This window comes from Osmerus mordax, chromosome 6, assembly GCF_038355195.1.
Source record: "Osmerus mordax isolate fOsmMor3 chromosome 6, fOsmMor3.pri, whole genome shotgun sequence".
In the NCBI taxonomy this organism is placed as follows: Eukaryota; Metazoa; Chordata; class Actinopteri; order Osmeriformes; family Osmeridae; genus Osmerus; species Osmerus mordax.
Window position 1 is genome coordinate 493,649 of NC_090055.1, and position 20,486 is coordinate 514,134.

General features: G+C 49.2%; 2 protein-coding genes across 2 annotated transcripts in view; one reads left to right on the top strand and one right to left on the bottom strand.

Moving 5' to 3' along the window:
* The window catches only part of rnf41l (ring finger protein 41, like), a 50,442-nt gene extending 37,357 nt beyond the window's left edge, over window positions 1–13,085 (top strand). Inside the window, exon 8 of the mRNA XM_067238355.1 lies at window positions 13,076–13,085. The gene's annotated coding sequence lies outside the window, so the exon portion shown is untranslated. The remainder of the gene's footprint in view (window positions 1–13,075) is intronic.
* On the bottom strand, window positions 1,317–19,543 carry epb41l4b (erythrocyte membrane protein band 4.1 like 4B). The gene is made up of 24 exons (XM_067238354.1): window positions 18,804–19,543; window positions 15,624–15,728; window positions 15,439–15,481; window positions 14,801–14,879; window positions 14,530–14,574; window positions 13,913–13,965; window positions 13,701–13,821; window positions 12,744–12,831; window positions 12,480–12,568; window positions 12,321–12,390; window positions 12,068–12,237; window positions 10,416–10,525; window positions 8,591–8,621; window positions 8,369–8,408; window positions 7,929–8,029; window positions 6,299–6,429; window positions 6,051–6,184; window positions 5,821–5,928; window positions 4,518–4,570; window positions 4,203–4,349; window positions 3,988–4,108; window positions 3,159–3,198; window positions 2,987–3,077; window positions 1,317–1,632 (listed from the first exon to the last, which is right to left on the bottom strand). The coding sequence occupies exons 1-24, from the start codon at window positions 19,071–19,073 to the stop codon at window positions 1,569–1,571; spliced, it is 2,304 nt and encodes a 767-aa protein (XP_067094455.1). The 5' UTR covers window positions 19,074–19,543; the 3' UTR covers window positions 1,317–1,568.
* Between the last annotated feature and the right edge of the window lie 943 nt (window positions 19,544–20,486).

Sequence of the window (20,486 nt, forward strand, 5' to 3'; positions counted from 1 at the left end):
AAGGTAAAGAATGGAGAGGGAAGAGGGGGGAGGGAGAGGAAGAGAGACACAGAGAAGCAGGACCACCTCGGGGCAGACCTGTCATTGTGTAACATAACACTGAACCCCACCCAAACTGATCCTCCTTACACACACACACACAGCCTCCACCCAAACTGATCCTCCTTACACACACACACACAGCCTAACCCTTCTTACCTGAACACACATGCATAGATTCTCTGCTTGGAGAAATATTCCCAACCTGTTCCTGCTTAACGAGACATTACCTAACCCTGTCCACCTCTGTGGTACAGAGCTACGTACCACAGAACACGTTCATCTAGGCTCATATAAGAGCAGTTGGCAGTCCCTGACTCACAGAACCATGGTTGTGTGTGTTTGCTGGCACAAGGTTCAGATACTATAAATCTCTAATACTGTATAACAACAATGTCCTACAGGCAGGGCGAGGTCATATTAACAGGGTGATTCACCACATTCCCACGTCAGAACAGACAGAGAAGAAAAGCATAACATTTTGACAAATCGATCATGTTTATTTAGGTCAAAGAGGCAAAAACAGCGAACAACATCGTATGAAGTATCTTCAGTCACAACAAGATCAGACCGATCACAAGATCAGACCGATCACAAGATCACACTGATCACAAGATCAGACCGATCACACTGATCACAAGATCAGACCGATCACAAGATCACACTGATCACACCCTGCGCAGCAGCTCTGATCTGACCCCTGAAGACTGGACTGAGGTGACACACAGTGAGGAATATGAGGGTTAGGGAATATAACCTGATTCTCACCTTCAACAGCAGCTCCTCTCCCTGCATGGGTTAGATGGTTAGGCATGGTTACACAGGGCAGCATACATCCTCAGGTAGAACAGGGCCTGTCATCGTGTCAGCAGTGGCTGAGCAGGTGTCTCCATCTAGTGGACACCAGTGCCCACTGCAGCCCTACCTGCTGGGTGGGGGGGGGGGGGGGGGGGGGGGGGCTGACTCATTCGGAGGGGAATTGAGGGATCCAGGACTTAAGCAGTAAGCAGGATGATATCTTGCTGTGTCTCATTATCATTGGGGACGTTTAACAGCTGCCTAAACAGATGCTGACAGCTAGAATGTTAGAATGAGACATTTAGACATAAAACCTGTGCATGACAATGGAAAGAGATAATGTATTACAGAATGTGTAAATCATGCAGAAATCAACATTCATTGTTATACATACAAGATATTAATATAACCTCTCTGCCTGTCTGTCTGTCTGCCTGTCTGTCTGCCTGTCTCTCTGCCTGCCTGTCTGCCTGCCTGCCTGCCTGCCTGTCTGTCTGTCTGTCTGTCTGTCTGTCTGTCTGCCTGTCTATTCAACCTTGTGAATATGTATAAAGATTTCAACAGTATTGGTACAAATTATGATCTTAGTCAAATAACCAAATTAAGCAAAGTAGTTTTATGCAAATATACATTGTTAATGCTAAATGATTATGCAGATATAAATATGTATTGCAGCCAGTGAGTCCAGTTCTGCTGCGCAGGGTGATGTCACAGAGGTCATGGGTCAGGTTTTAGAGCTCTGTCATCAGGAGAGCCCTGAGAATCTTCTCTCTGTCCAGCCTCATCTCCTCCCCACTACACGCACACACAAACACACACACACACACACATATATAGATCACATAGAAGAAGTTGTAATCTTAGTGTTTACCTGGCTGTTTATCTGTTTGTTTGTCTTTCTGTGTGTGTGGTACCTATCAGAGTGTGTGGTTCCTGTCAGAATGTGTGGTACCTGTCAGAGTGTGTGGTACCTATCAGAGTGTGTGGTACATATCAGAGTGTGTGGTACATATCAGAGTGTGTGGTACCTGTCAGAGTGTGTGGTACCTATCAGAGTGTGTGGTTCCTGTCAGAGTGTGTGGTACCTGTCAGAGTGTGTGGTACATATCAGAGTGTGAGGTACCTGTCAGAGTGTGTGGTACCTGTCAGAGTGTGTGGTACATATCAGAGTGTGAGGTACCTGTCAGAGTGTGTGGTACCTGTCAGAGTGTGTGGTACCTGTCAGAGTGTGTGGTACCTATCAGAGTGTGTGGTACCTGTCAGAGTGTGTGGTACCTGTCAGAGTGTGTGGTACCTATCAGAGTGTGTGGTTCCTGTCAGAGTGTGTGGTACCTGTCAGAGTGTGTGGTACCTGTCAGAGTGTGTGGTACCTATCAGAATGTGTGGTTCCTGTCAGAATGTGTGGTACCTGTCAGAATGTGTGGTACATATCAGAGTGTGTGGTACCTGTCAGAGTGTGTGGCACCTATCAGAATGTGTGGTACCTGTCAGAATGTGTGGTACCTGTCAGAGTGTGTGGTACCTGTCAGAGTGTGTGGTTCCTGTCAGAGTGTGTGGTACCTGTCAGAGTGTGTGGTACCTATCAGAATGTGTGGTACCTGTCAGAGTGTGTGGTACCTGTCAGAGTGTGTGGTACCTATCAGAATGTGTGGTACCTGTCAGAGTGTGTGGTACCTGTCAGAGTGTGTGGTTCCTGTCAGAGTGTGTGGTACCTATCAGAATGTGTGGTACCTGTCAGAGTGTGTGGTACCTGTCAGAGTGTGTGGTTCCTGTCAGAATGTGTGGTACCTGTCAGAGTGTGTGGTACCTGTCAGAGTGTGTGGTACCTATCAGAATGTGTGGTACCTGTCAGAGTGTGTGGTACCTATCAGAATGTGTGGTACCTGTCAGAGTGTGTGGTACCTATCAGAGTGTGTGGTACCTGTCAGAGTGTGTGGTACCTATCAGAATGTGTGGTACATATCAGAGTGTGTGGTACCTGTCAGAGTGTGTGGTTCCTGTCAGAATGTGTGGTACCTGTCAGAGTGTGTGGTACCTGTCAGAGTGTGTGGTACCTGTCAGAATGTGTGGTACCTGTCAGAGTGTGTGGTACCTGTCAGAGTGTGTGGTACATATCAGAGTGTGTGGTACATATCAGAGTGTGTGGTACCTGTCAGAGTGGGCAGCAAGGTAAGGGACCAGGTGAGGGATGGAGTCATTGTAGAAGGCAGAGGAATGGTGAGGGGGAGGAGAGGGGGAGGAAAGCGGAGGGGGAGGAGAGGGGGAGGAGAGGGAAGTGGGAGGAGAGGAGGAGGAGAGGGGAGGGGGAGGAGAGGGGGAGGGGCGGGAAGGACTGCCCAGCTCCAACCCTGGCATGTCCACCTGCAATACACACACAGTGCAGCACTCCTATACTGTGCTAGCAATCCCACTGTGTGGTGTGTCAGTGTGTGTCAGTGGTCAGGTGTGTGTGTGGTCAGATGTGTGTGTGTGGTCAGGTGTGTGGTCAGGTGTGTGTGTGGTCAGGTGTGTGTGTGGTCAGGTGGGTGTGTGGTCAGGTGTGTGTGTGGTCAGATGTGTGTGTGTGGTCAAGTGTGTGGTCAGGTGTGTGTGTGGTCAGGTGTGTGGTCATGTGTGATGTCAGGTGTGTGTGTGGTCAGGTGTGTGTGTGGTCAGGTGGGTGTGTGGTCAGGTGGGTGTGTGGTCAGGTGTGTGGTCAGGTGTGTGTGTGGTCAGGTGTGTGTGTGGTCAGGTGTGTAGTCAGGTGTGTAGTCAGGTGTGTGGTCAGGTGTGTGTGTGGTCAGGTGTGTGGTCAGGTCTGTGTGTGTGTGGTCAGGTGTGTGGTCAGGTGTGTAGTCAGGTGTGTGTGTGGTCAGGTGTGTGTGGTCAGGTGTGTGGTCAGGTGTGTGTGTGGTCAGGTGTGTGTGTGGTCAGGTGTGTGTGGTCAGGTGTGTGTGGTCAGGTGTGTGTGTGGTCAGGTGTGTGTGGTCAGGTGTGTGTGGTCAGGTGTGTGGTCAGGTGTGTGGTCAGGTGTGTGTGTGGTCAGGTGTGTGTGGTGAGGTGTGTGGTCAGGTGTGTGGTCAGGTGTGTGGTCAGGTGTGTGTGTGGTCAGGTGTGTGTGGTCAGGTGTGTGTGGTCAGGTGTGTAGTCAGGTGTGTGGTCAGGTGATACCTGGGGATGTATCGGTGGCTGTATCTGTTTGTCCAGGGAGCTGCTCGACCCGGACTTTGCCGTTCTTTGAGATGAGATTGCTGCAAGGGCCTCTGGGAGATTATCCTCATCCTCATGGTTACTGATGACCAATCAGAAGACAGAGTTGAGTTGATTACTTTTAACTTTTATTTACAGGGGACATTCAACCTGAAGAGATGTGGAGTTGCACTCACAAGCTGAACTGGCGCACCAGTCTCTTCCTGCGGTTGGAGTTTGGTGGTCTGTCTGCGGTCTGGAGGAGCGTTCTGTCTGCAGTGTGGAGGGGCGGTCTGTCTGCGGTCTGACTGGATGAGGCCGAATCCTGAGAGGAGCTCTGATACCTGAGACAGAAGCACATCACACATGATGCTTCCACATACGTGTGCACACTCTTAGATCCAACCCCTAAATCACACTAGTTCCAAACCCTGAGACACATGGACACACAATGTAGAAGCAACAAATACTCACAGATGCGCACACACACACACAATCTCACACACACTCACCTGTCGTTCAGCGTCTGACTGGACGTCTTCCCTCGAGGGGTGAGGGGGACATCCTTCACCAGGAGGAGGAGAGGGAGGAGGAGGAGGAGGAGAGGGTGGAGGAGTAAGTAAGTAAGTAAGACTTTATTTATATAGCACATTTCATACAAGAATTGTAGCTCAAGGTGCTTTACATAAAATCAATAAAAACAATAATATAAGTGATAAAAGTAATAATTAAAATAGCAAATTATAAAAACAATAATATAACTAATAAAAGTAGTAAAACCCTTCTGAGATAAAATTACTTAAATGCTTCGGTAAAAAGGTAGGTTTTAACCCTTGTGCTGCCTTCGGGTCACATGACCCAAAGGTTCATAACGAACCATCGTTGTGTTTACCCAATTTTACCCAATACAAAAACAAATAAAAATAATTTTCTTTTAACCTTTGCAATGTGGGGGGTCTGAGACAGCCCAACGGTTAAAAGAAAATGCTTCACTTTGTTTTTGTATGCTGTAAAGTTGTCGCAATACGACGGTGGGTCACAATGACTGATGGGTCAGAATGACCCGAAGATAAGCTGTCTTTTAAAAATGTCTAGCGTATTTGCTTCCCTAATATTTATGGGTAATTTGTTCCATAGTTTTGGGGCGTAATTGACAAAGGCCGAATCACCAATCTTCTTATGACTGCTTCTGGTGACCTCTAATAGGCCTGCATTTGATGATCGCAGTGTTCTAGCTGGTGTGTAGTTTATAAGGGAGTTAGCAATGTAGCTAGGTCCTTGTCCGTGTAGAGCTTTAATTAATATAGACAGGAGGAGGAGAAGGGGGAGGAGGAGGAGAGGGGGGAAGAGAGGGGGGAGGAGGAGGAGAGGGGGGAGGAGAGGGGGGAGGATGAGAGGGGGGAGGAGGAGGAGAGGGGGGAGGAGAGGGGGGAGGATGAGAGGGGGGAGGAGGAGGAGAGGGGGGAGGAGAGGGGGGAAGATGAGAGGAGGGAGGAGGAGGAGAGGGGGGATGAGAGGGGGGAGGAGGAGGAGAAGATGAGAGGAGGGAGGAGGAGGAGAGGGAGGATGAGAGGAGGGAGGAGGAGAAGAGGGAGGAGGATGAGGAGAGGGGGGAGGAGAGGGGGAGAGGGGGGAGGAGGAGGGTTAGCTTGCTGACTATTTGATAAAGTCAAATAATTTGAATTCCAGCATATTTGGTTAATGTTAATACACTGTTCCGTTTATCCCTCTTCCTTTAAACCTAGGGGAAAGGTTTTGGTTGTCTGGCCAATATTAACCCCCTACATAATTGTGTTTGTGGTTTTGCTGACTGACCCTGAACACAGCCTCCACCTGGGCCTTGAGGATGTTACACTTGAGCTGCTCGGGGAGCATGCAGGCGGGCGGCTGCAGAGACTTCTCCCATACCTGCTTCTCCTCCGCCTGAGAGAGAGAGAGAGCGAGAGACGGGGAGGGAGGGATGGACAGAGATAGAGAGAGAGGGAGATCCAGGATGCTGCTGCAGGTAAGGAGAGGGCAGAGTGGTGATGTTGAGACAGACTCACCTTGTTGTCTATGTTAATGTGTACTGAGGGCCAGGGGGAGGAGTCAGGCCAGGGGGAGGAGTCAGCATCGGACTCCAGGGCCTTCAGCAGACACCGATCCATCTCATCTACAGGAGGACCAGGAAGTCTGTGCTCTGACACACACACACACACACACACACTAGGAACACTACAAAAAGGACACAGATTGCCACTGCTATATGTGTGTATGTTTGTGTGTGTATGTGTGCGTGTGTGAATGTACTCACTGCTCATGGTGTGGGTGGGGCATAGCGTTTCCTGGTTGCCGTGGTGACGGTGGGGAATCTTTCCGGAATACGGCGTTTCATTCTCCTCAACACTGAACTGATGCTCAGAGCCACTGAGAGGGAAACTGAACACAACACACACCCATTAACACACACACACTGTCTTCAAGACCTCCTTCCTCAGGACTACACCTGTGGGACAGGACTACACCTGTGGGACAGGACTGACCTTGTGAAACAGCGCTGTCAGACAACAAGAACTCCAGGTTTCAGTTCAACTGACTAATGCTGTCGGTAAGACAAGGCTCATTCTAATGAAAGAAGACCCAATAACAAAGGAGTTTTCTTACTACAGAAGAGACCTGAACCTAAATGTTCCTAAATTCAGCATACAGTCATACTTATGTAACCAAAGGCATTTAAATAGTTTGTTTATTGGTCAAGGCAGTATGGCAACAACACTAAGGCTTGCAGTGATTGGACCAAACACAGGAAACAGGAAACTTCAGCAGTATCATAAGAACAAATTATGTAAACAATCTGGAATGAGCTTCAGGATTCATCAGATCTCTGGAAAGATTCATAACCCTTGACAGAATCTTTAAAAAAAGTATTTGTCTAAAAAGAGCAGCACTTTAGGCACAATAAAACAGATATAGAGATACAGCTTTTAAATGAACTTTTCCATTAATTATTGTTGTCTACCATCTGTGCAGCACTGATAAAATTCAGGAAGTAAATATTTCAGAATGACATCACGCATGAAGCAGCTTGCTCCATCACCAGATCAGATTGTTGGCAACCTTGACATCATAATCTGTTTCCACGTTAAGGTACAAAACTTTCATGGTACTTGTAATCACTCATTCATGCCAAGAACACACTCCAGCAAAACATGTAGGAAGAATAGTTGATATTGTCCCCCAGGATCAGTGATCACGAGCACCTGAGGTTCGTCCCACAGTGATCTGACTGGGACTGAAAAGGCTCATATTGATTGTCCTCCCAGCGAAGCACCCAGATCGTTTCTGAAGGGATTGTTTCATCTTCTCCCATCAGACTAGAAGACTTCGCTACTTTCTATGAATTAACTGACAAATCACATGGAACAACAAAGCACTGAGCAGTAAAAGTGGTCCAATACACAACGAGCATGTAGCATGTAGCATGCATGTTCACCCTTCAGGACACGCGGTGATGCAGGGGAGGGGACAGGCGAGTGACGACGATGATGATGATGATGATGATGCTGTCCACTGGATCCATGAAGAAGTACTAGTGTGTCTCTCTGAAGGGGGGGGGGGGGTCAGGGGGGCTGGTGTGAGGGCTAAAGGTCAGAGAGCAGTCATGACCTTGTCCCTGTACACCACGCTGATGGACCCTGGGGTGAAGTGGGTGGTGCCGCTGGTTCTCTCTGGAACGGAACTGAGGAGAGCAGCAGCACCAAGGGGACTGGACATGGAACACACACACACACACAGTAACACACGCACACACACACATTAACACACACACACACATTAACACACAAAAGTGGTGAGGATCATGGGTGGGGTTGAGTGGATCAGAGAGATGCAGGGCAGTCAGTTGTGTGTGTGGGGGTGTGGGGGGGGGAGGTCTCACCTGTGAGGGGGGGGGGTGTCCTGAGTGCTGCAGGTAGACGGGGGGGGTGAGGGTGCGGTGGTGGGGGGCGTGCCAGGGCTCGTGACCAATAGGTATGTTTCTCTGGTACTGAGACAGAGGGAGAGAGAGGGGGGGAGTGAGGGAGGGGGAGAGAGAGAGGGGGAGGAACAGAGAGGGAGGGGGAGAGAGAGAGGGGGAGAGAGAGAGGGGGAGGGACAGAGAGAGAGGGGGAGAGAGAGAGTCATAGAAGACACAGTGGCAGGGATGAATCATTTCAAAATTAGATCAATTATCCTTTAGTGAATAGTGACATTTCAGTGAGTATGCGTGTGGTGTGTTTGTGCATGTGAGCTAGTGCCGTGTGCCGTGTGTGTGTGGTGTGTGTGTGTGTGTGGTGTGTGTGTGTGTGGTGTGTGTGTGGTGTGTGTGTGTGAGGGAGCAGCGTACCAAGAGCAGGCCAGGCTCTAACCCTGGGCTGGCATGGGAGCTGGAACACAATAACAATAACAACAGCTGATTAAGCCAACATTTATCTGGCCAATGATTCATTTTTCATAACCATGCCACATGTTCCTTGTCTTACAATGCTTCAAAACATCACATGGGCTTAGGCATGTCTCTATGCACGTTTGTGGGAGTGTGTGTGGGTGCTCAGTGCTGACAACCTACCTGATGTGTGCTGGTTTGGCTGGAGAGATGGCTGTGGACAGAGACAAAGGTTAGTCTCAGGTTGTTAGGGGGTAGAGAGTCACACCACTGTTCTCCCGCGAGGGGGTGAGTGGTGCAGAGAGGGTGTAGGAAGGGTGTAGGGAGGATGTAGGAACCCAGTCTTTAGGACACCAGGGTTGTGTGTAGTAGGATAAGGAGGGTGGGCGGTGTGGAGGATAAGGAGGGTGTGGAGGATAAAGAGGGTGTGGAGGATAAGGAGGGTGTGGAGGATAAGGAGGGTGTGGTGGATAAGGAGGGTGTGGGCGGTGTCAAGGGTGTGGGCGGTGTGGAGGATAAGGAGGGTGTGGAGGATAAGGAGGGTGTGGAGGATAAGGAAGGTGTGGAGGATAAGGAGGGTGTGGTGGATAAGGAGGGTGTGGTGGATAAGGAGGGTGTGGTGGATAAGGAGGGTGTGGTGGATAAGGAAGGTGTGGAGGATAAGGAGGGTGTGGAAGATAAGGAGGGTGTGGTGGATAAGGAGGGTGTGGTGGATAAGGAAGGTGTGGAAGATAAGGAGGGTGTGGAAGATAAGGAGGGTGTGGAGGATAAGGAGGGTGTGGAGGATAAGGAGGGTGTGGTGGATAAGGAAGGTGTGGAGGATAAGGAAGGTGTGGAGGATAAGGAGGGTGTGGGCGGTGTGGAGGATAAGGAAGGTGTGGGCGGTGTGGAGGATAAGGAGGGTGTGGGCGGTGTGGAGGATAAGGAGGGTGTGGAGGATAAGGAGGGTGTGGTGGATAAGGAGGGTGTGGTGGATAAGGAAGGTGTGGAGGATAAGGAAGGTGTGGAGGATAAGGAGGGTGTGGGCGGTGTGGAGGATAAGGAGGGTGTGGGCGGTGTGGAGGATAAGGAGGGTGTGGAGGATAAGGAGGGTGTGGAGGATAAGGAGGGTGTGGTGGATAAGGAGGGTGTGGAGGATAAGGAGGGTGTGGAGGATAAGGAGGGTGTGGAGGATAAGGAGGGTGTGGTGGATAAGGAGGGTGTGGAGGATAAGGAGGGTGTGGAGGATAAGGAAGGTGTGGAAGATAAGGAGGGTGTGGAGGATAAGGAGGGTGTGGGCGGTGTGGAGGATAAGGAGGGTGTGGAGGGTGTGGAGGATAAGGAGGGTGTGGAGGATAAGGAAGGTGTGGAGGATAAGGAGGGTGTGGAGGATAAGGAGGGTGTGGGCGGTGTGGAGGATAAGGAGGGTGTGGTGGATAAGGAGGATAAGGAGGGTGTGGAGGATAAGGAGGGTGTGGTGGATAAGGAGGGTGTGGGCGGTGTGGAGGATAAGGAGGGTGTGGAGGATAAGGAAGGTGTGGAGGATAAGGAGGGTGTGGAGGATAAGGAGGGTGTGGGCAGTGTGGAGGATAAGGAGGGTGTGGGCGGTGTGGAGGATAAGGAGGGTGTGGAGGATAAGGAGGGTGTGGAGGATAAGGAGGGTGTGGCCGGTGTGGAGGATAAGGAGGGTGTGGAGGATAAGGAGGGTGTGGGCGGTGTGGAGGATAAGGAGGGTGTGGAGGATAAGGAGGGTGTGGAGGATAAGGAGGGTGTGGAGGATAAGGAAGGTGTGGTGGATAAGGAAGGTGTGGAGGATAAGGAAGGTGTGGAGGATAAGGAGGGTGTGGAGGATAAGGAGGGTGTGGAGGATAAGGAGGGTGTGGAGGATAAGGAAGGTGTGGAGGATAAGGAGGGTGTGGAGGATAAGGAGGGTGTGGAGGATAAGGAGGGTGTGGAGGATAAGGAGGGTGTGGAGGATAAGGAGGGTGTGGTGGATAAGGAGGGTGTGGGCGGTGTGGAGGTGACCCACCCTTCCCCAGAGAGTGGGTGCGGGAGGGGTATCTCTTGCTGGGTCGCCTCTCAAAGGTGCTGGCCCTCCGGAGTCTCCCTCCATGGGTGGCCTGATACTCGGTCTTTCCACTGACAGAGACCGGGAGGGGAAGAGCCAAAAGAAGAGCAACAGTTATTGAAAGTCCTGTATTGAATATCCCTCCTCTATAACACAGCGTGTTCCTCTATAACACAGTGTGTTCCCCTGTAACAGCGTGTACCTCTATAACACAGTGTGTTCCTCTATAACACAGCGTGTTCCTCTATAACACAGCGTGTTCCTCTATCACACAGCGTGTTCCTCTGTAACACAGCGTGTTCCTCTGTAACACAGCGTGTTCCTCTGTAACACAGCGTGTTCCTCTATAACAGCGTGTTCCTCTGTAACACAGCGTGTTCCTCTGTAACACAGCGTGTCCCTCTGTAACACAGCGTGTTCCTCTGTAACACAGCGTGTTCCTCTATAACACAACACAGCGTGTTCCTCTGTAACACAGCGTGTTCCTCTGTAACACAGCGTGTTCCTCTGTAACACAGCGTGTTCCTCTGTAACACAGCGTGTTCCTCTATAACACAGCGTGTTCCTCTATAACACAGCGTGTTCCTCTATAACAGCGTGTTCCTCTATAACAGCGTGTTCCTCTGTAACACAGCGTGTTCCTCTGTAACACAGCGTGTTCCTCTGTAACAGTGTGTTCCTTTGTAACAGTGTGTTCCTTTGTAACAGTGTGTTCCTTTGTAACACAGCGTGTTCCTCTATGACACAGCGTGTTCCTCTATGACACAGCGTGTTCCTCTATCACACAGTGTGTTCCTCTATAACACAGCGTGTTCCTCTATAACACAGCGTGTTCCTCTGTAACACAGCGTGTTCCTCTGTAACACAGCGTGTTCCTCTGTAACACAGCGTGTTCCTCTGTAACACAGCGTGCTCCTCTATCACACAGTGTGTTCCTCTATCACACAGTGTGTTCCTCTATAACACAGTGTGTTCCTCTATGACACAGCGTGTTCCTCTATGACACAGCGTGTTCCTCTGTAACACAGCGTGTTCCTCTGTAACACAGCGTGTTCCTCTGTAACACAGCGTGTTCCTCTATAACACAGCGTGTTCCTCTATAACACAGCGTGTTCCTCTATAACACAGCGTGTTTCTCTATAACACAGCGTGGTCCTCTATAACACAGCGTTCTCCTCTATAACACAGCGCGGTCCTCTATAACACAGCGTGTTCCTCTATAACACAGCGTGTTCCTCTATAACACAGCGTGTTCCTCTATAACACAGTGTGTTCCTCTATCACACATCATCCCGCTGGACCTCCCAGCAGGCAGCAGATCCCTTCATGTGTGCTTGTGAAAGACCTGTTTGAAATGTAAACAAACATGGAGACCGATCCTCGTCGTCAAAGGAACAGATCAGCGTAACCATAGACACACCGTAACCATAGATACGGAGGCTCTGTCTTGCACAGAAACACTATTACACCCCCCCCCTCCCCTCTGATACACACTATGCCCCTCAGACACACTCTTGCAGATCAGGAGTGATCTGGACAGTGATGCAGGACAGGGGCCACTAAGGCTAGGGGACTACTTCCTGTCCGGGCCCCGGGACCTCCTGTCGTCCTACCTGAATCTGAAACGAGAGCCCAGGCGGCTGAAGTCACTGCGGCTGGCCTTCTCCGTGGTTGGCTGGCGGAGGCGGAAGAAGGCGTGGCTCTCCACGGCACACTTCCACAGGTGCTTACAGCTCCTGGAGCTGGCCAACTGGAACATGAAGGTGTGCTCCTGCTCCCGCCCCTGCACACAGGACACGCCCCCTCTGCTACAGGCCAGGAAGTACTGTGTGTGTGTGTGTGTTTAGATTTGAACAAGCTGCTTACCTGATCGTCGTCCTCCACCACTACCAGAGTCAGTCGACTCTTCTTGAAGTCCAACTGGGTGATCTTAGGCCTAACGCACACACACACACTTAAACACTGTCCATAGCCTGAGTGAGAGAGTCATGCATGTAAATGTGAGGGTGTGTGAGTCATGTTTACCAGAAGAAGAGACCGATCTTGGTGGAGCCCTCAAACACTAGAATACCAGTAGGAGTCAGACCAAGAGCATACTCCCCTCCATCTCTGCCCTGAGGGGAAACACACACACACAGTCAGACCCTCAACGCACACACACACACACAGTCAGACCCTCAACACACACACACACAGTCAGACCCTCAACACACACACACACCCAGTCAGACCCCCAACACATACACACACACACAGTCAGACCCCCAACACACACACAAAAACACATACCTTGACAAAGTGCATGTCGACTCCGTACAGCTCCAGCCATTTACACTTGTTGAGGAAGCTGATCTCTGCCTGAGAGGGGCTCTTCCCCCTAAGGTAGTACACACACACACACACACAATACAAACACACACGTAGATCATTTATATACACATATGCAACACACATACAGTATACATATATTAATTTACACACATAGATAATTCATAAACATGCATACAATATATACACACATTCCAACACAAAATGTATAAACACTTTTTCACTGTAGAATCAATGTACTGTCAGACACAGGGAATTTATAAGATGCTTAAGATCAACCACACAGAGACTAGAGGTCACCGCACTACTGCTACAGTAGTAATTGCCAACTTTTGACCCTGAGTGGCCCTATCTGTGTGTGTGTTTAGTGAAAGAGTGTGTGTGTGTTCAGTGAAAGAGTGTGTGTGTGTGTTCAGTGAGAGTGTGTGTTCAGTGAGAGTGTGTGTGTGGGCTCAGTAACATGCAGCATATGCTGGTGTAATCTAACCCTAACCCACTGGGTTAAAGACTGCCCAGATTTAATCAAGACGCTCCAGGAAATAATCCCTTAATCTGACATGAGGAAGGATGGAGAGATGGAAGGATGGAGGGAGAGAGGGAGCTAAACTGGAAGGGTGGAATGATATAGAAGTTAGAGAAGTCTTAATCTGCAGTGGAAAACATTAAGGCTTTATGTTTATAGTTATGAGGGTCTCCTCTCCCCGAGATCCATAACAGCTTTCAAACACAGAAAATCTCAATCTAATCCCCAAGTCTAATCCTTCATGCAGAAAACAGAAAGACTAGAGGGTAGTGTGTCCTCCTGTTCAGGTCTGTTAGCAGCTATGAGATAGGAACTAGGAAACTAGGAGCTAGGAACTAGGAGCTAGCAGATGTCTTGGCCAGGTGGTGCATTCAAGGACTTCCTGGTTCACTCACCTCAGCTCCACCCACTGGTTAAAGATGTCTGCCTCCATGGATTCACTCTGTTTGGGTGTGAAGCGAAACTCTGACACCAGCTCTGTAGAATGTTCCAGAGGGTCACAGTCTCCAAGCTCACCTGGACCAGACAACATTCAGGTTCAATTATGCATTTGGTACTGTCTTGTAATAACTGATGGTAACATTTGTTAATATGAAAGTCAACTTACTCTGCAGGCAATAAGCCCCGAGCTCGACTGACACATCGTAAGGGCATTTCAGCCTGAGGGGAGAGATGGGAGGTTACATGGAGAGACTTTTCTCACCCTCGTACCTACTTCTTCCCAAGATGGTCTTGTGCACATGCTTACATGTGTAAGGGAGGTGTGTGTATGTGTGTGTGTGTGAGTGAGTGCGTTAGTGTGTGTGAGTGTGTGTGTGTCAAGTAGGCGTGTGAGTATGTGTGTGTGTGAATGTGTGAGTGCGTGTGTGTGTCTGTGTCAGGGAGGCGTGTGAGTATGTGTGTGTCTGTGAGTGTGTGTGTGTGAGTCAGGGAGAAGAGAGGTCTTTCTTAAAATGAGCAGCCCTCCTCTGTTCTGATCTTGAGCTTCATTATAGAGCCACTCAGGGGATCCCTGGCCCAGATCTAGAGGGGGTCAACACGCCAACTTTATGTGTGGCTATGTGTGTGAACTATGTATGTGTGTGAACTATGTATGCGTGTGTGTGAACTATGTATGTGTGTGTGTGTGTAGTCTGTGTATGTGTGTAGTATGTGTGTGTAGTATGTGTGTGCGTGTAGTATGTGTGTGTGTGTGGACATATAGAGAAGTTAGGAGCTGCTTACTTGCCGGACAGAATGTCTTGTCGAAGCTGAAGCACAAACAGGTACCTGAAACACACATGACAAAAACACCTTAAGAGACTAAAGAAACACTTCAGACACAAACAAGGAGATCAAAAACACTAAAAACTCCCTGACTCACTTCTCACCCCTCTCTGCATATTGAGCCTTGATTAGTCTCCCCCCTCTGGACTAAAGTAATTATCCAAAAAGAGGGAGGGAGGAGGGATGGGAGGGAGGGAGACTAGAATGTGTAGTGTAGAAGTGGTTTTACCTGGTGAATTCTTCATGGAGATTGTTTGGCTCTGAAGAGTAAAACTTGACCCTGAAGAACAACCTGTATGGAGGGCCATCTAGAATACAGAGAGAGGGAGAAAAGAGCCAGAGAGAGAGAGAAAGAGAGAAGAGAGAGAAAGAGAGAGAGAAGAGAGGTAGAGGCAGGCATAGAAGGGTAGTGTAAGTAATTGTAATGGGAGTCAGGTGGCTGAGCGGTGAGGGAGTCGGGCTAGTAATCAGAAGGTTGCCAGTTCGATTCCCGGCCGTGCAAAAATGACATTGTGTCCTTGGGCAAGGCACTTCACCCTACTTGCCTCGGGGGAATGTCCCTGTACTTACTGTAAGTCGCTCTGGATAAGAGCGTCTGCTAAATGACTAAATGTAAATGTACTCATGTACTGTAAAGAGCATTACAACTAATCATAACTGAATATTAGCATAAATGAACCTACATCAACGGCAGGTACTGTCTCTTGTTCCAATGTGCTACAGCACATACAGCTAGCACCATCTCTCACTCCCTCAAGTGGGCGTGTCCAGTGTAAACATGGGTGTTTACACTGGCTCATATCAACAGTTGATAATGAGCCACCTGCCCTCCTCCCCCCCCCCCCCCCCCCCCACACACACACTTACCTTTGATTTGTTTATAGATGGGCTTACTCATATCCAGCCAGTGCTGAAAACATCCAGAAGATGAGAGGTGAGAAACACAAAGACAAGAGAGCAGAGAGCAGCTGAATGTAACCCAGACCATCATGTAGGAGCTGCTGCAATCACCACTACCATGCTGGGGGGGTGGGGGTTCACTGTGTACTCACTGAGACTTGTTCTGGGTCCATGAACTGCAGTCCAAAGTAATCAGCCTCAAGCAGGTCCAGATGATACATGATCTGGTCAAACAGATCCTGACCTTTCGACCTTTTCTGAATAAAAAGAAACAGATTCCTTTTTGTTTTGTTCCCTCACTCTCACCTCTTCCCTGGTTGGTAAACAAACGGCTGCCATGGAAACCCACACACTGGGCCTTTAGATGAGATGATTTCTATGTATTAGGGGTTGAAGTTGCTAATGTGTTGCAGATGGCAGGTCAGTGATCAACAACACACTATCAGCACAGGGAGAGAGACAAAGCAAAGGTACAGGCTTGACTATAAATAGAGCTAGTGTCTGTATCTGGAGCAGTGTGTGTGTGTGTGTGTGTGTGTGTGTGTGTGTGTGTGTGTGTGTGTGTGTGTGTGTGAAAGAGAGATAGAGAGAGAGAGAGATAGAGAGAGTGAGGCTAGGACCTGCATCTGGGGCAGGGACTAACTCTAGGGGAGTTATTCTTTGTCTAACACATGAAAAATGACTGTAGCCTAGCCTGTGTCCTTGAGCTGCACACAGTCTGCACCCTGAACTACTGTCAGTCTCCACTCTCGATGAGGATGTGTTCAACGTAGGCCTGAATATAATCTCTCTCTCTGAATGCGTGCGTGTGTGTTTGTTGGGACAAGTGGGACAGAGAGGTGGGGATGCGTATTGATAAGATTTGAACGATTCCGACTCCTTATCAATTCCTGCTTATCAATTTGATTCCTTATCGATTCTCTTATCGATGTTCCCCTCTACAGCCATAGGTCTGTGCGTCCTGCACCCCCACACACACACACACTCGTTCTAAACGAATTTCTCAGACTGGCTTTGACTGGCTCTGAAATGAGCTAATACCTACCACCTCTAGGCCTCTTCAGGCCTCTTTTTTCAAAACAAAATCTAGTCGGAGATAGAAACTTTCAGTTTCCTTGTGTTCAAGCTTCTATTACTCAACACCAGTAGGACTTACAGGGGTCCTAACAACAGGGGAAATAACTTCAGTGTCACCTTTCAAAAGAGACCATTTACATGCATGTACTCCAAATGGTTCAACAACAGCTTTCAATGTACTTTGGGTATGTTGTTTAGGCGTTTTCAGGCACATTTAACAGGACTATTAAAAGGTTAAACAATTAAAATGCTGAGTTTATTAATGGATTAAAAATCGATATGCTCAGTTTAATAATGCGACACGCGAACGTTTGCAGATAACACACGCAGCCCCGATAACGTGAAATGATCAATAAGATCAATACTAATGGGAGACGAATGCAGGAGCTAAAATGTATGCTTCAAACGACGGGACAGAAGATAACTAGATCGACTACACACAATAAAGGCAAATTGCTTCACACAGTAACAAGTGGTTGTGATCACTTTTGAGCAGTTTAGCCCTACCTTAGATAGTTAGAGATGAAGCGCGAACGTTAGCTGCGCTGCTGCATGCATCGAACACATGACTTCCAGTAACTTCATTCCATGTTGTGTTCAAATGCTTCTTCATAATGTAGTATTTCCTCCCTTCGACGAAATATACTTTTTACACGCGTTACAAGTGGCGTTGTTGTCATTTTGTCGTGTGAAATACAACCAAACTTTAGAAAGCTTCTTCCTAGTTGCCATGTTTGCTGCAGTCTGTCTATGCGCGAACTTTAAAGTTTATTCAGACAGACGTTTGCGTGTCCCATTATTAAACTGAGCATATCGATTTTTAATCCATTATTAAACTTATCATTTTAATTGTTTAACGGCACAGAGAATCGTTAACAGAATCGTTAAGGAATTTTGCTAACGATTCCAAGGAATCGATTCACTGGGAACCGGTTCTGGATACCCATCCCTAAAGGTGGCTATCTTATACTTTGGACCTTGATAACCGGTCTGAACCTGCCCACTCGTCAGTGTGTGTGTGTGTGACTGTGTGTGCCTGTTTGAGTGAGTGAGTGCGTGCGTGTGTGTGTGAGTGCGTGCGTATGGGTTCAACCTCAGGTGTGGCTTTAGGTAGTGAGGTTAACCACTACTAAGCTATAGGTCTACCCTTAGACCTGAGCCAATGAAAAGGCCAGGATTGATCGGAAGCCATATTGATATTTCTTCCCAGCTTGTCCCCCAGCTGTGTGCCGTGCTGTGGGTGTACTGTAGCAAGGTCTCCAACAACACTTATGGACGACACTCCGGGGACATCCTCATTCCAGTCACCTGCTTCCATCCCTCTGGGATCCTGCATGTACAGGCTTGCTCACAGCAGCAGATGCTGTGAGCAAGCCTGACTGCAGGATCCACGTGTGGGGAAGTGTCATTGGCTGAGAGGTCCATGGCTGTGAGTCATGTTGATCAGCCTGTTCTGGTCGGTTACATCGGACATGTTTTAGAGATCAGATCACTGCCTTGCCGGAAGAAAGCTGAGCTAAGGACAGCTTCCCTGTCATCTGTAGAGAACACACACCACACAGGTGTGTGTGTGTGTGTGTGTGTGTGTGTGTGTGTGTGTGTGTGTGTGTGTGTGTGTGTGTGGAGAGAGAGGCAGACTGACGCTGCCATCCCTTCACGTACAGGAATGAACAGGTGACACACACCGTGACTCTGTGACAAAACACACATGACCTTCAGCAGCAAGACTGTCTGATGATGTGACGTTCACACACATGCCCACACTCCTCCACACTACACTACACACTACACACTACACTACACACACTGACACTGTGGGGGAGAGAGGGGGAGACCAAGAGATTGAGAGAAACAGAAAGAGATATAGAGAAAGAGAGAGAGAGTTGGTCTTTTCGAGGCAGCCTCACAGCACTCAAGAGTGGGGAAGTAATGTGATGAATTGGACGATCACAACACCATCTGTAGGTTTACCTTTCACAGTACCAGACACACACACACACACACACACACACACACACACACACACACACACACACACACACACACACACACACACACACACACACACACACGATGATATCCCGCTGAAGCAGATTCTTAAATTGATGGCGGAACAATCCTTCAATATTAACAGAATGTGGTATTGAATAAGGTTGTCTTAGCTCTGTCACGCTAACGAACAACATTGCTTAACTAGGCTTAGGCTTTCTGTACGGCTGCACCTACACTGTACAGCACAGTCTGTCTTCACTCACCGGCAGATCTACGTTAACGTCCGAGCCATCCAGCAGTAAGACGCGACAGGTGATGGGGGTCCGTGCGGAGCCAGCTGCTGGGATGTGTACGGCCGCTCCCCCGGAAACCACGGCGGGCGCGTGGACGACCTGCTGCTGATGCGCGCGGAGCTCGGGGTTCCCGGACATCCCTCGCCCTCCTCCCCCTTTACCGTCCCGTTCATCCCGGTCAGCCGTCGGAAACCGTCTACGAGAGCGTCGGCTGAATGTCCGACGCAGAAAACCCATCATCTTCCTGCTCTTTCTCCACAGCGCGAGCTCCGTGACGAGGAAGGGAAGACTTACGCCAGAAACCAGCAGGACCGTGTGTGAGTTACCGGGTCCCGCTGCAATCAACCCCGGGGCGAGGAGTCACTCACGCAGGGGAAAGGAATTTCGGGCTGCCGTTGAATCCTTGGAGCTTGGATGACGGCAGCAGAGAATCTTCAGTCGCATAATAAACTATCAGACATTTGTCATTTCAAAAAAAATCTACCAGTTTTTCTAATTCAATCGGTGGCTCTCACTCCTAGAGCCAGCCCCTCCGGTGCACCTGCCGCTGCCCGGCTGTTGCACCGATTCTAAAATCCTGGGCAGATCTCGCGCTCACAATGGGCTCCGCTAATCTTCCTGACCGGGGTCTGAGGACAGATCACTGCCCACCAGAAAACATGTCCAGACTTCCTTACCGTAATGAATGCATCTCCTCACCGGGAACCGAAACTGGTACACCTCACAGGTAAAAGTCAACCAGTGAAACTGGACAAACAGCATGCTCTGCGCCTGCGTAAAAAAACAAACGCAGAAGAAACTTTTTTTCCGCCCACGACGACCTGAGACCAGCGCAGCGCCACCTGCCGGTCACGTCAACGTCACCGTGGCCGGAGGCCATGAGAAAAACACTACAGAATAGTTGCATTTTCAACATAAAATCCTTCAGATGGCAGCTGTTCCACACCAGATGAATAAACATACATTCAGACAGGTATTTTATTATACTTTTAATAGATTTGTGACTTTTGGTTTTATTGAAAGGTCAAGTTATCGACTATAGTCTTTATAGCCATTCCCAGACAAATAAAAACAGACAAGCCAATAACTATATATATATATATGTATATAAAAATCAGTAGGTTTATTCAGTGTTTCAATAATTTAGGAATAGTTGTGGAACCGTGAGTTAGTGTGGTGCTTGGCAGTGTGCTGTGACAGACCTCAAACTCTCTCACTGCCTTGTCCGACTGCAGACTGCCTGTCTACAGGCCCCTCATCCACAACACCTGACATACATCTCGCAGACACAGCTGGACATGCCTACATTAGTGTCACACTGATAAACAGAGTGGTTCGTCCATCATGGCAACTGCTATGACACTGGGCCTCCAGCTCTCCTCCCTCCAGCCCTCCTCCCTCCAGCCCTCCTCCCTTCCTCCCTACAGCCCTCCTCCCTACAGCCCTCCTCCCTCCAGCCCTCCTCCCTCCAGCCCTCCAGCCCTCCTCCCTCCAGCCCTCCTCCATCCAGCCCTCCTCCCTCCAGCCTTCCTCCCTACAGCCCTCCTCCCTACAGCCCTCCTCCCTACAGCCCTCCTCCTTACAGCCCTTCTCCCTCCTCCCTTCCTCCCTCCAGCCCTCCTCCCTCCAGCCCTCCTCCCTCCAGCCCTCCTC